General features: G+C 42.1%; 1 protein-coding gene across 37 annotated transcripts in view; it reads right to left on the bottom strand.

Annotated features, from left to right (window-relative positions):
* CELF2 (CUGBP Elav-like family member 2) overlaps positions 1–16,055 on the bottom strand; it is a 559,698-nt gene that overhangs the window by 14,556 nt on the left and 529,087 nt on the right. For 24 of the 37 annotated variants that reach the window (XM_074573263.1, XM_074573267.1, XM_074573271.1 and 21 more), the window contains one exon: positions 3,537–3,656. In XM_074573263.1, the coding sequence (XP_074429364.1) occupies positions 3,537–3,656 (120 nt within the window). Of the gene's footprint in view, positions 1–3,524; positions 3,657–16,055 lie in introns of all 37 variants that reach the window. The other 13 variants (XM_074573258.1, XM_074573247.1, XM_074573238.1 and 10 more) reach the window with 1 other exon arrangement.

Genomic DNA, 16,055 nt, shown 5'->3' with positions numbered 1-16,055 from the left:
CTTAACCTGCTCTGGTGTTTTTGTACTTAGGTTTGCGTCGTTGCTTGTATGGGTGTTCACAGAGCACTGGTTTAAGTAAAGGCTCCTGATAAAGCAGCTTGTATCTCTCCTTTTATTGTAGTGTTGAAATAACTTGATAATAGAGGAAGCATTAGGATAACATGTTATCTTTTGTGAGTCATCAGCCCATTAGATAAACATGCTTTGTGTTGCAGCGGGCAGCATCCTCCCCCTTCTTTCACCTAGAATCAATAGTCCCTTCCCACCAAATGATTTCAGATTAGCAAAGAGCCAGCCAGCCCAAGCTCACCGCGCTTCTGGGAAGGGCACTGCTACTGCAGCGCCTGTGTCTAAACACACTTCCCTCCTGAGCAAAACAGATCGGCAGAAAGCTCTTGACATGTTTTCTATTCTCCCTTTCTACATTTTTATGAAATCTACAAGGTCCAGCTGCAATTACACATCTCTGCCATCTCTTTATTATCTCTACCAATGCACCTCAGTGATACTGAACTTTGGTCCCTTCCTCACTTCTGTGAAATAACCTTTTGGAGTCTCTCATCTATGGCCTTCTACTTTTTTGGAGTTACTCTACATAAAACAGAAGTGCCAATGCCTGGCAAGTACAAAGGTCTCTTAAAGTGCTTTCCAAGCACCTTCAAATCTGTCATGAATAGTTTTATCCCCATTTTACAGATGTAAACACGGGGGCAGAAAGGCTAAGTGATTGCCCTGGGTTCACACACAAATATTGTGTCATGGCTGCCCAGTATCCTGAATCCATGATGTTCTTTCTTAATTGCAAAGAATCTCTTCCTCTCTGTTTATTCATTTTTCATTATTCGTAATGCTTTTTGTTAGTTACATTATTTAAATTTACGTGCCCAAAGGAGACAGTCTAATGTTTTGTCATTTAAGATTTTAGATGCTTCAAGCACTACTGAGGGAAGACTGGGTGAATCCCCAAATGTACGTACAACTGTTGCCAAGCCCTTAGAGACAGTTAAACTTACCATACTCCACTTCCTTTAATTTTTAAGGCCTCCAGACATCTTTATACAATGCTTGTCTCTACAATGAGAGCACTATCAGTCTCCACAGCCCAGCTTCTTTTTCATGGACCCAGTCAGGATCCAGAAAACAGCTAAAAGTCTCCTAGTGAGCTCAGCCTGGAAGGCCTGGAAGACATTCTCCTTGTGATTCTCACATACAGAGCACGACATGGCTTCAACAGAAAAGCACCTCTTCCAACACCTCTGTGTAAATCAATGCCCAAGCCCGGTACCACCTTCTGATTCATTTTTGGGTTAAGCTCTGCTTGACTTGTGCTTTGGATCTCTCTTGCTAATTCCCCAATTAGAAGGATGTCACTGGATTCCAACTTCTCCGCACAACTGCTTCAGGAACCTCTATGACTAAACAATGTTTGAATTTTTTACTGGAGTGTTTGTGACCATGGCATAATGTGAAACATCAGAGTCACTGAACATGAGGTTTCCCAAAGGCAAACTCCTATGTGGGTTTGAGTATGAACAACTGGATCAGACACGGTCACTAGGAAAAGCGTTAGCTCGTCTTTAAAATAGACAGGGGAGGTTGCAATTTGAACAATGCTTCGCCATCACTAGCATCACAAGTACCTGAATCTGATAATTGGTGTCACCCTTTTGAGACAAACAGTGCCACAACACTCTTGCGTTGGGGAAGCAGTTGCCCCTCTTTAGATCTCTCTCATCTATACACAGACAGACATATCCACATACATTCTGTAAGTTCTATACACATACAGATATTCTAGACATGTACACTCTCTGTGTCCATAAAAACATCCACAAAGAAGATCTGGGACTGAAGCCACCGTTGGCACAAGACCATAGAAGTAATGGTGGCTTAAAACCAGTTGAAATTTGATACTAGGTTGTGATTATGTCATTAATACTCCAAATGACACATGCAGATAAGTCTGCACGTACATCACCTCAAAATACTTGCTGAGAAAACGTAAACTCTTTGCTTGTAGCCTAGCAAGAAGTGACAAAAGGGGTGCAACAGAAGCATTCCCACGCAAAGTCAAGAGCAAGGTGATTCATTCTTCCTCGGTCTTGATGAAGGGGACATTATCTCGGAGTGCTCCAGTGTGCCTGGGTTCTTAGCACTTGTGGGAGGGAAGGAGTGGGATGCCATACTCCACTCTTGGTATTGTGACTTCTTATAAATCAAGTAAAGCACAATGACTGTTTATCAGGAAAGGACATTTAATGATTTCTTACTTATGACAGGGTAGCTCTCTTACTATGAGAGCTCATGAGAGGAGATGTTAGCTTTTCATGCATGCCATTTTCAGTGCCTTGCTTTAATACTAATGTAATAAGAAGAAAGGAAAATAACATCTGCCATTTTGGGACCTATTACTTACTTTTCTTAAGGTGTTCTTGAGTCATATTTACTGTGAGGTTATTTGTGTGAAATACGCATGTCCTTGCCAGAAGCAAGACCTGTTTTACACAAGACTCCATGCAACCACTCAACATTGCTACGTGGACATCCACTAGCCCCCTTCCTTCCCAACTCCCAACAATGACAACCAGAGATCACAGAACAAAAAGATTGAGTGAGCAGCCAAGTAACAGTGACAAAAAGGACATCATGCAGAGCACCAGAGTGAGCAAGAGATACTGAGGAGGACATCCATTCCTGGGGGTTATGATGGGTCATGGACTGGCAATGACCAAATAGATTCCTTGCATTGCGAAAGGAAATGCAAGGAGCAACAGCAGCTAAAAAAAAAAGGGAGGGGGAAAATGCAGCTGGACAAATCTCTTCCATTGCAGGCAAAGGTGAAGTCATCATAGCAGAAACAATAAAAAAAAATAAATTCTTCTTCTTCAGGAAAACCTTGACCAAGGCTAACAACAAGGAAGAATGTTCTAACGCTACTGGCATCTACTTAGCTGGAGATGCCAGCGTTTGTTTAGGATGTCACAGGATAGATGTGCATGCTCTGGTATTACAGGTGACTGACTGCATCATTCTCTTACAGTTGCCAATTAAAAGCCAAAGACTTGCCTTCATTTTTAAAGTATGTTGCTCTCAAGTCAATTTGATAATTCCTACAGACATTTCAAAAGGACTGCCTCCATAGCAAACGTCTTTCTTATCATTATATTTCTGAGTGAGGTTTTGTTCATTGGGGTGATATACCTGTTGTCAGACTCCCTAAATGAAAAAGGAGCCTCTCCTATAACCCAGATAACCCAAAACCCTGATGATGTTTCTTTTACCTTCCGTACATCCTGCAAGAAAAGCAGTCTTTGTGCAAGGACCCAAGGGACTTCACTTTGCAGAGCAACCTACGTGAAACTAAAAGGCTCCAGAACTGCATAGGTACCATGAATGGAACTAGATCAACTTGACCCCCTTATTTCATATATAGATTAAAAATAATCATGTAGTTGCTTTACAATTGATAGCTTTTGTGGCATGATTACTGGGGAAGGCTGTCCACCACAGCAATAAATACTCACTGTTTACGGTACCTGCTAGTGCATTAATATTATTCAGTCCAACAGTGGCTCCAGCCAATCCTTGGAGAGTACCCAGAGAAGTCAAAGAATTCATGGCCGCACCAGCTGTGGAATTAGCAGTTGATGCAGCCACTGAAAGGAAAAAAAAGGCAAGGCAAAATTAAGGCCATATTTTGCTTTATTTTGATCACAAAACAGCTTACAACAATGCTGAGCACAACAGCAGGGTTACTTGCAAGAAAAAGAAAAAAAGAAAATGAGACCAATAGACCAACCTTGCTCAAGACATTAATAGTATGACTGCTCATGGAAAGTGTTGATAAGCCTTGAACTGCAAAGGCTGCATCCCAAAATTCAGCATTGTGCTATAATTTGCAAACATCATACAGAATCAGTAAGTATGGGATCAGTCACTTTCTCAAAAGTTTGTCATGAGCCGAGCATCCCAGGCTGATCAACTAACCCGACTATTGACATTTTGTCACATTTGAAACTCCATAATTGAAAAAAGATAGAATTACTCATTGTAATTTTGTCATTCAACAGCTTTCTGTTCTGGGCCTCAAGTGTTCTAAGAGGAATTTTAGTTATTCTAAGTGAGACACTATGCCATTATGGCTCTGTTTTAGGACACTGCATCGACATTATTTAAAGCCTTGAAGTATAAAAAAAAGAAGAGTGACCAGCCAAGTACAAAATGTAACTACTATCCATTTTATTGCAGTATTTTAGCCTGGCCTTTGTAAGTAACTAGCCATGTACGCGCACCCATAAATGATACTATACGCATCCCCAAAAGCTCTGCCAGAGGGGAAGCTGAGGCTCAGGTGGAGAAAAGGTCCTTGCTGCTACAATGCCAAGGGAATGAAGAAGGTGGATGAGATGAATACATCTAAACTACACGCTTAAGAAGAGAAAGAGACTCACCCTCTTGTCATAGCAAAGTGATAAAGCACCTTAGAAAGAGCTATCATTTAGGACAGGCTGGATGAACTAGAAATACATATCTCTCTCACAGAAGTGTCCTGAATAACCAGTGTAGATTAAACACTTAACTTACAGGTAGGTAAAGTTGTACCAGATGAATCACACTCATAAATGCCACGGAAGCAATTAGGTTTTTAGCTCCTCTCCTGAGCCTTACTTTAGTGCATCAATCATAAAGACTTTCTTTCTTTTCCTTTAAAAAGTTGCATTATCTTCTGAAAAGTGAGCATTAAAGTCAGAGTTTTGTTGATAATTTACCAGAGGCACATCATGTCTACACCACGCTTTTTTGCTCCTATTCATTACCTAGCTGTGAAATGGTTAAGATCGCTTTTATCTTGATGCTCTTTTGAGCTGTCAAACACATCAGATTACTCAGTGAACCCTCAAGAAAATTAAGTCTCTGCAGTTGCCAGGATCCAGTAAAGGAAAGCAGGAGGCAACTTTTTCATTCTGTGGACAAACCTCAAAGATCTAAGCTACAAATAACCCACTTTTACAGCCTCAAGACCCACCAAAGACAAGCCTTCGCACTCACGAGGCCTCAAAGTACAAAAGACTCTCCTGGTGTGGGTGAGGAGAGAGCTCCAGACTCTGTGAGGCATTCCTCATCCCCATTTCCCTACCATCCGCAATGTCAACTTGAATAATTTTATATGTTGCAGATAGAAGCAGCTTTGATTATTCAATCTCCCTCCACAAAGCAATAAGAAGCCAATAATGTCTTTGATTTTAAAAAAGAGTAATAAAAAAAAACAAGTAAAAAACCACTTTTGTCAGATAATGTGGGCACCAACAGAGAAGCGAGAAAAAAATCAAAGTGAATGAATGTCAGTGAATTCCCTGTGACCAACACTGTTCCGTGTTTCTGCTCATGTTCATTAGCAGATCATTTAAATGAAGTATATAAACCTCAGATCTGAAGAATCTGATTGGTTTTGACTGGGCTGAATTCCATCCATTTCTGTTTCAGAGGATTATTACCCTTTTCTCTTGAGGAAACGCATATATTTAAGAAATGAGAGAAATGGGGGCTAGGAAGCTGCCTGAAAATTACATTAAAGCTCTTGGGGGCAAATAACTCCTGCGAATGAGAGCCATACGCTTATGGATTGTCAACACATCTGCTGGAGAAGGCAGAAAAACCTGATTAAATCCTTCCCTCTTGCGCAGCCCACGGAGCGCGTTGTGATGGCTCTTATCATAGTCTCACACTGTGATCAAACACATGCTCCAGGGATGGCCAGTATCTGAGGCCAACATCCCTTTTCTTCTGTTATTCATATCAAGTTTCTCTATTGCATCAGACAAACACGGAGCAGGTGCCTCAGTGATTCTCCCATTTGAAGTTGCAATGCAGATTATCTAGTTTGCCTAAATAATGACTTGGCATATAATCGACGTGAAATACTAGTTGGAGCACTGAAGCACCTCAGAAATCAGCATTTTGTTGCGGCTATTTCTTCTGCTTAGCAGCGATCTGTCTCACAGATCCACTGGGACAATGCTTTTTCCTCTTTGGCTTATTATTATCTTTGAGGAGAAAGAAACGGAACAAATTGTGTGGTTTCCATTATCCTATTGAGCACTGGGTGAACAGAAATCAGGGAGCTCCTTTTGTTAGGGCACTTGCAAAGAGCAGATCCAGCATCTTGCTGGGCGAGGTTTCCTGAGAGACTCCACACTAGTTACCTCCTTCTCTTTGACTGCGACCTCCACATACGTAATGAAGACAGTAATGAACTAAAATACTATGATAAAGGGGCCATAAAAGGTCCAACATATTGAGAGAGGTGAAAAATTCTTGCGAGATGCTGGATAAAACCAACAGATGAAGCAACGCCATTCCTTGTCCTCAAAAAACTTCAAGGGAGTCAAAACAAAAGTTAGAAAGTCCTACATGACATGTGTGGAGGCTTAGGCCACATGAAAGTTTTTACCTCATGTGCTCCCAGAATGCGGTGAAATCCACCTAAAGACAAGGACTTTGCTTCTCCTGTCCTTTGTCCTTTTCTAGTTTCTTTCAACTAAAAGATTGTGCCATATATTGAATCAAAGGGAAAAAAGGAAATCACATGCTTCGTGGTAACGGTAGATGACTGCACTACTTTGGGGGAACCTGTATAACTCTCTCGTGTCAGCAAAGCTCTTGGGCTCTACAACTGCTCAGAATAATGGCAAAGGAAGTATAATTCACTGTCGGAATAGCGTTATTCTATATTTATGCCTTTTGGTTGTCCGGATGACAAAAATAGATTGTATACCTACAGAATTTATAAATTAGTTCTTACCAGGTTCACCTGCCACCAAATAAATGAAATGAAAACATTTCACAACTGCCTTCATCCTCCACACCAGAACATTGCCGCTCTGAATCGCATCACTTCATCATGCTGCTTAGTAAACAGCACGCATCTGTCTCCAGGTACTTAGACAGCTTGATGTACGGAGCTGCAGTGCCGCTAGGAATTGCCCTCCTTGTGCTACCCGTGCACCAGCAGTTGGTGCAGCAGGGAGGAAAATCGAAACAAGCAAAAAAGTGCAAATGACCCGGGTTTCTGGTGTCACTCTGTATGGCACACTCTGTATTCATAACACTTGGTGTATTATTTTTCTCTTTACACTGGCAATTTTAGCCTTGCCTCCTTAAAACCTCTTTATGTCAGGGACTCAATGTGTTTCTGAGGCAGCATGAAGCGCGTTAGCTAATACTGAAGCTAGGCGGAGAGATTCAGCAGACTGGAGCTCCAGCCTGATGGATGCTGGCTGAATATACAATAGTTGGTGAAGAACAGAGATGTTTTTTACCAGCTGCACCGCTCATTCCCTCACAATGTTAAGGCCTGGATAAACATCAGAACATGAGAGATAAGATTTTGTCTACTCAAAGGAACTTTTTCCTCTCTAACACCAGTCATTGGAATAAGCCGACAACTTTCTCAAAGAGGCTGTTGCTCAATCAGAGACTACGGGCAGGAGTTACGGGGTTGAATCCTTTGGCTGTTGTTGCAAGAGTTCAGACAAGATGTTCATCATATTCCCCGCGGACCTTAAAAATCTATTAATACATGAAAATAATATCACAGCATTGGATAAAGAGGTCAGTGTAGACTTGTAGGAGTAAAGAGTTGTCCTGTAACCCGTAGAACGATCTGCTCTTTTCCTGTGGGTCCCCTGTTGCCTTCTCCATCCAGGCCACATACATAGAACGTTTTAGTATCTCCAACCATGAAAGGTGAGGTCAGAAATGTTTATTTTACTACTAGAGACTTTACTGTTTCTTCTTCACAGACACCTCTATTCACACACTTTTGTGTCAGTCCTCAGAGGACCTTCCTCCTCTTTCTTCCAAACTCAACTCCACTTTAATAAACATCCAGAAAACTTCAAATAATACAACTATTATTATTTAGAAGCTGTGAAATGAAGAAAGGCATGGCTGCAGCCTTCCCCCAATACACCCCCAAATCACTCCCCCCCCCAGCCATTTGGTCTTACTGTGCTTCCTCCATTTAATGGATGAAATTTTTGCTATCATCAGCTTCATTATGAATAAAGAGATTTGGCCTTTGGTTAATATGTTCTTTAACAGAGCTCTCTCTGATACAGAGAACACATTTTCATTTGGAGTCGTTGCTCTACACAGTACAGATATTTGTGTTTAACTGGTAATGTTGCATGCATAGAGATTTTTAAGGCTGGAAGGAGCTGGCATTTTCAACTATTCTCCTCAACACATTTATTTCTGCCTGTAAAAGGTTATAGCACTTTGTAGGTCACAGAATTTTTAATAGAAATCTAAACTAGCAATAAGCAATTTCCCTTTTAATTTAAATAACATTTCAACACAATTCCTAAAAACTATGCCAACCTAGAAAAACAAATGGTACTAGCAGAGAAACTTTTGGCTATTCTTTTGGCTAGCTTATGTCCATAGAGTCATGATGATTTACACCATCTGGATTTACATCAGCTGGAAAACTAGATTCGGGATAACAGCATCTAGGAAAGGCAACGATGTGTAAATATTTCTTTGGCTTTGCTTTGCACACTGTGGATGGGATTATTTCCCCACCTTTGGCAGCTTCGTTGTTAGTTTAAGCCAGCCTAGTCAATACCATTCTTTTGGACTGTCTCTGAGGTTAAGAGACCTCCAACTCAAACCACCTACCTTTAGATTTCTGTCTCAGCATGGGCTGAATTGCCCTCTGGAAGTGCCCCTGTTTCCACTGGTTGAGATGGTGAACTCAAAGTATATGTAGACTTTTCAGAGAGAAAATGTGTATGGATCCTGCCCTTCCTCTCAGCCACGCATTGTGGTACAAGCCTGTGATCTGAAAGCCAGGGATCTGCTTTCATCCTGCCCGCGGAACCAATGCCAAACCGTGCAACTCAGGAGCTTGAATGTAATCACCGCAATCGCATCTTGGGCTCAGAGAATTGCCTGGTGCTGGGTGATTCTGAGCTAATCTGCAGAGGATGTGCACGATTCTGCAAGGCACACCCTGTCAGAGAAGGGAGCCAGACAGCGGGGACTTCTGCAGTGTTGCAGTGCGTGTCATACGAAGTAGGATGGCCTCGCGCAAAAGCACGCAGGATGAGCTAAACTACTAGATGCTACTGATGCCTTTCCCAGTTCTGCCTCAAACTTCTCGTGCTTCCCTGGATAAAGCACTCGCTATGTTTTTTTGCTGCACAACAGGGCTAATTTTTCTTCTTCCCAGTCCCTGGCTTGTCTCTTAGAAAGGCATATCTTGGAGACACAGGCACACTCTTGTCACTCCTATTTATTTCCTACACCTAAGACCAAGGAGTGTTCTTGATAGGGCTTCTAGGCATACTGAAGTACACCTAGAATTCTAGGTATTACTGAAGTAAGAAAACCATAGGCCTATGTTTGTCTGTAGCACAGCCTTGGGCAAATCCCACCCCCCTCATGTCTCATTTATAAAATGAATCCTCTTTCCCAACAGAGAAGGTCACCTGGAGGGTCCAGGGAGGCTGCCTGAGCGCTTGGTGGTGAAACAAAGTGCTAGATAAACACTCCCTCTCACTGTGGCTCTGAATAAAATGACCTATTCAAATCACACATGCACTGCTACGATTTAGCAGAGAGACAGTTTGCAGTGTGCTGTTGACCCCATTCTTTCCTTATTTTTTTTGGTAAAAGTCTAAGTAATAATGAACTCCAATGACTTCTCAGTGAAGTCATACACCACAGAAAAAAAGGGGTCTCTTGAAAACTCCATATTATATATGCTAACTTGGCATTATTTTATGAGAGCTGTGCACTCTCTCCATTCCTCTTCACCTCTCCTGTTTCCTTCCCCCTCTTCCAGCGCTGGCATACTGTCTGGAATTGGTACACAGTCACACTCCAGGCCTGGGACTAAGGTATTAAGAACATCAAAGAGATATTTCAACGAATTTTAGTGAAGTTTCTTTTTGGAAACATTATATTAGCTTTATGGCAGGACTAAAGGAGAGAACGGGCAAAGAAAGGCAAGGGCAGCTTTAGCTCTTTGCCTGCCTGGAGGGTTGCTGTAGACCTTCACCCCACCACATCCATGTGAAGAGAGCAGCTCATGTTTCTGGAGCAGAACCAGCTTTCTGGTGCTGCAGGGCTTCAGGGCAGCTCCAAGACTGGCTTAAATACCCTGGGGTTTTCCACGTAGATATTCCCAATGGTAACCGTGTCAGCCCTGCTGACGCCTTTCCTTTAGGCAGCTCTCGCTTCCACTCCGCAATTGCCTGTCACTATCTAACGCACGGCACGACAGGAAGCTCAACGTTTACTTTCGTATCGGCTACCTGTTTATCTGTGTGCTGGTCACATCCCGCTTACTCCGTTGTAGAGGATCTGCATGTGCTAAAAAGCAAACCACACCGCTCGGCTGTGAACCACAACTTCGTTCCTGTTGTTTTACTTAATGGAGAGTTTAAATAACTCAGTGTTCTAAGTACTGATTTTGCTCCAGTTAAGACGATACAGTAGTGCACCAGGGATCAATGTTACTCACAAATTCAAGGTTCAGTATCTCTATGACTTTAAGGATGAGAAGCTGCAGAGGAAACATGTTCTCTTTTGGGAGACGCTCCTGTCAAATCCGTATTGGCAGCTGTCTGAGTCTAGAATCCTCTCTCTTGTACCGAATTTGGGTGTATTTCTGATTTTCTGCTGCCTTCTCGAGCTCACTGACTCCAATGACTAGACAAAATAGATCTGACTTAATCTGCTCCTGACTAAATGGCTGCCATTCAGAGGGATGCAGACGGGCAGAGCTGGCCAACAGGAACCTTATGAAACTTAACAAGGACAGATGCAAAGTTCTGCGCCTGGGAAGGAATAATCCCTTTCAGTAACACGGGCTGGGGATGGATGGTCTGGGGAGGAGCTCTGCTGAAACGGACCTGGGGGCAGTCCTGGTGGGAGGTGACCATGAGCCAGCAGCATGCCCTGGCAGCAAAGAAAGTCAACAGCATCCTGGGCTGTTGGAACAGGAGAGGAGCCAGGAGACCCAGGTGATTTTTCCTCTTTATTGAGCCCTTGTTAGATCACATCTAAATACTACAACCAGATTTGGGCTTCTCGTTGTAAGGAAAACAGCTGGAGGTAGTTGAGTGGAAGGCCAGCAAGATGGTCAGGGGCTGGAGCACTCATCCTGTAACAAGCTGGGCTTGTTCAGGCTGGAGAAGATATGGCTTCAGGTGGACCTAAAGCAGCCTCCCAGTACTTATGAGGAGGTGATCAGCTGGATGGAGCAGTAGTGCATGGTGGGAGGGTGAGAAGTAAACTGAAACAAGAGAGACTACGGACCTCCTGAGGGACCTTCCAACCTTGATTATTCTATGAACCTCTGAAAAGTAGAACACTGGAGTGGCAAAGTAGAAAAAGTCAGGTAACAGTGAGGCGGAGTGAAAGAAAGGTGAAGAATGAAGATTTGTTGGCAGAAAACTGAACAGGAGATCTGTCTTCTGCCCTTGTGTCTGTTTATAGGAATAGAGGCTGACATAGAACATGCCACTTAACTCTTGGCTGTACTTCTGATTCTACTCTACTGTAACTACTCTGAGTGTAAAATTTCCAGGGCTAGATCTACATCTAAGAAAAGGAGATCCGGACCTTGGATGATTCCTTGAGATTTTAGATTCCTCTTAGCTTCCTTTAGATTTAGCAATGTGCAACAGAAAATAAAATCATAGTAGAATGGAAAGAAAGGATATAAAGAAATTACGCAAAGAGAGTAAATGCAGTGAGAAAAGAAAATACAAATCATTGTAATACATCTTACGTCTCCCCAGTCAGTGACGTAGAAAAAAATTTATAAGAGTGGGGGACAAAAGGAAAAGAAATTTTAGACCCAAAGTAGAAATCTTGAATTTTAGCAAGTTGAATTTAAAATCTTTTTTTACTACTCAAAATCTCTTGGGTAAACAGAACATTCCTTTGTCCCTTTGTTAGTATAAGAGGGATAATAAAGCTAAGAGACAACACTGGATTTAAGGATAATCAGATTAAGGCTGTGTTCTCTGTTTTCTTTCTAATCTTTAGTTGCAAAACCCAATGATGTTTGGAACAGCGTCTTGCAAACTGTGCCTAAACAAGACAAATACCTGCTGGCCTGAGTGAAAGACTAAAGATATTGGACAAAGTTTAGTAGCATTGGACAAAGTCTATGCAAAGCTTCCAACTTTGGTCTGATTTACAACATCCTATTGTGGTTGTGGTACTCTCTTAAACAGAGAAGAAAGGTGCCCAACTGTAGGAGGTTCTTCTGTAGCGAGGAATCCGGACCTCTGATCTGGTGTTATGTGGGATTCTGGCCAGACCTGATTTTACACGTTTAAGGTCAATTGATTAAGGTGCATTCTCTTTGTGTTGCGCTAACAACAACTGGTTGCTTTAAAGAGATGGAGGCCCCAAACCTTTCTCCTAAACTTGCAAATTAAATGTCTGCTATGGAAAAGAGGGGCGATTCAAGTATAGTAATGATGGAGCTTATGAAATGAGGATTATAAACATGGGCGTGGGGGAGAAGTGGGTAAGTCAATCACACCGCCCACGTGACACTGCTCTCAGGAATTTGCAGTTGCGTTTCTGTCTGAAATGAGCACACTCTACGGGCTCTGACTGCATAAGGAACATTTTAAAGGGGAAGAATAATTAAGCGATGACAGAGGCATCATCATTATTAGATAATCACAACCCAGGGGCATTAACAAACGTTGAGTGTCTCTAATCCCATGGGGTCTAATTATTCTGTGATAATAACCACACCTCCAAGTTTTAATTTATTCTTGTGGAGAATCTGGGGGGGGAGGTGGGGAAAAGGGGGGCATTTTAATATTTTTGCTGAAAGAAGATGCAGTTGGCCTTTCAAAAGGGCTCATCAGTATTCTAATCTAACTAGCACGTGTGATTGGCATTAAATTGTCTGCCCTTTACGGTGATCTCCAGCCAATCCGAGTATTCACTCTTGCACAAACCGGTGGTCTCCCGGTTGCTAACACAGCACCAGCGTGACCCGTTCTGTTTCTTGGGGCAATTTTTGGCAAAGGATAGGTGGATTTTCCTAGTCTGGGGAGGTTAATTCTCTGTAAGGTACTCTGACAAACACATTATCATTTGGGGAGAGAGAGAACTAAAAACTTGCTCATTTTCTGGTATCTTGGAAGTGCTGTCTGACATGTCAAAAAGGAAGATTCTAGTAAGTTTAAGTGCTTGGATAGAATAAAATAAAAGTGACAGACACACTCCAGGGAAAGAGCACCTGAAAAGCAAGAGAGCAAGAAAGAGTCGGGGGGAAACAAGAATGACAATACAGAAAGACGTATATTAATATCACAGCCTTTCTCAAATAACTCAGTGTCCCTCTACTTCTTCATCACTCACAGGTGAACAATTCCTGTGAAAGACTGTCCGTATCTTCTCAGGGTACAGGAAAAGAGAAGCACCAGTGAGGAAAGGAGGAAGGGAGAGCAGCGTCCACTCAACATCTGGTCGCTTCCGTGTGTTTGTGTGTATGCATGTGCAAATGAGACTAAGCAAGAGAGGGAGAGGAGGAGAGTCTTTCCCCATGGCGATTCTTTCAGGCTGAAGCTGGCTTTCTGAAAACAGCTTTATATTTCACAAATTCCTTTGAGTACACTCACTTATACAAGGAAAAAAAGAAAACATAGGTAGGCAAACCAAATCATTCCAATTCTTTGCAAATTCGGAAGCAGCCAAGGTCTTCGAGAACTGGAGACTAACTTTGCACTCATAAATCCATACTCTTCAGTAGTGCATGGGTATTTGAGAGCTAAGGAAGCTCTGTGAGCTTGGGACAAGTGAAAATCAGGGTCACTTATCTTAATTCACTCATCTTAATAATTTATGTCATGTATATTATAGCCCAACTTGACATTTCTGATTGTCTTGAAATTACAGTGTCTACACCGAGCACCTTCCACAGCAGCACACAGAAGGAGGAGAAAACGGAACATACAAAGGTACTACAGGTATGGCAGACAAACCTATCAGCTGGCTATTTTTGTAGCTTCCTAATCTTATCTTCTGTAAGTTTCCTCCAAAACTATACAACAGAAGGTATTTCAGGAAACAAGGGTTTATTGATTGGGCATACCTTTGTGAATCTAGGCTATTGTGTTTAAGGGTACATTTTCCTGTGAGACGGAGAGAAAGAGAGTAAAAAGCAAGTTAATATTCTGGGCCAGTTCCACACTGCTGCTTCTGTTTTGTTGAAACGTCTTGCTCAGTGAAGACCATCCACCTCTAGTGTAAATTCCAAGTCATATATCCTATTTCAGCACTGTGCCTGCAACTTATCACGCGTTCTCCCCAGCAGACCACAGCGATAAATCGCTTTTGGTTTTGGGTGTAAAGTACTTTAAAGAGAAGCTGGGGAAGAGAATAACCAGGGCACAGTGGACCGGCTTGGGTTAAACTTCATAGATGCCCATTAGATATTTCCGACTGTGACTCAAACTGAAATCAAACCAAATCGAAAGCCCACAACGTGAAGAAAACAAAGAATAATTACTGAGCATTTATGACTCTCTTACTCAGTGGGGCCAAGGGCTGTGGCCTGTGTTCACTGAAGCACCACTGAGTTCACATCAAAACCAGAGCAATGGCATTTCTACAGGGAACTTCCAGCTGTGCTCTCATGTTTATTACTGCCACCTCACACTACTTGGACCAAGCTATTTTTCAAGGGCTCGTGCCCCAGTGCTGAAATGACCTCCATGTGGAGCCACTTCAGCATACAACCACTTCTAAATCGCTTTCCAAAGAATTTCTGATCTAGAATCAATAGGGCTCTACTTGAGGCCAGGACCTCCCGCCTGGAGTACAGGTTCCTTCACACTGCCCCCCGTGTGCCTGCAACATCTTTGACATACTTTCACCACCAAGAAATAACAAACAACAAGCGGTTGCATCTCTCCATTAAAAAAGAGTGTCAGAAGAGTTCAAGGCAAGCAATGTTTTTGTTGCAAGAGTGCTAATCACATGTATACGTGGCAATTCAAATTCTAGCACATGGGAGAGGATGGCCTGATTCATCTTCAGAGTCCTTAGGAGGTGTTTATCTTTCCACTGCTGCAAGATGTGCCTTAAAGATTTGTTTACTTCAGACACTCGGGAGTCCTATCCATGGCATTTTAGAATGGAGATGAGATAAACTATATCTTGAAAATTTGAATCTGTAGGTAAAGGAGTTATAAGTCCAGAAAGTACATGGATAATAATTTCCAGGGAAGAAGGGATTTTTAGCAGGGTGTGCAAGCACCACCTCATTGTAATAGCCACCACAAGATATTGTCATTCATCTCCGTAAGCTGCAGAACTCGAGGTTTATCTTGTCTCATGTAAAATTACCCAGCCAGGTCCTTTGCAGACCATTTGTAAAGTCATACGTAGATCGATGTGGCACTGGTTCTTTTCATTCATATCATACGTTTTTGTTCTGCAAATAGCAAAGGCAGCCAAGGGTTTACTTTATTTGGTTTTAAGCTCATGCAGTTGTTGGAGATATTTTTGTTTGGCCAATGCATAAAATAAATCAGGGGCCCCCTATTCAAACAACCAGCTCCTTTCAGACAATGCTGAAACAATTAGGTTAAAGAGATTCATAAACTCTAATTCCTATTATGTTCCACAATTTATCCTGCCTTAGGAAAACAGACTCTGAGTGTCTGTGGACACGTGCACAATTCGGTAGGGTTGAAGGAGCAGTGCTGGCAGTAGTAAACCTTAAATAGCTGAAAGCTCTTTCAAGTCCATGAGTTCTGCTAAGATTTACATTATTTCTTGAACATTATGAACTCCAGCATTTTCTGGGCTTGGAACTTCTTGGAAGATATATAGCATATTAAGCCCGCATATCTACCTGTGAAGCCAAGCCAACAGTATCACGTTTCTTTAGTAGAAAACAACCCTGAATGAACTTGAAATAGTGCTTTCAACAGAAAGAAAAATAGCCTTTTTTACAAACTGGGATTCTTGTGGCTTGAAATAGAGATTAAGAGTGGGGTAGAGAG

The sequence above is a fragment of the Larus michahellis genome, chromosome 1 (genome assembly GCF_964199755.1).
Source record: "Larus michahellis chromosome 1, bLarMic1.1, whole genome shotgun sequence".
Taxonomy (NCBI): Eukaryota; Metazoa; Chordata; class Aves; order Charadriiformes; family Laridae; genus Larus; species Larus michahellis.
Note: the sequence above shows the minus strand (reverse complement) of the source record. Positions and strands in the feature narration are given on the sequence as shown.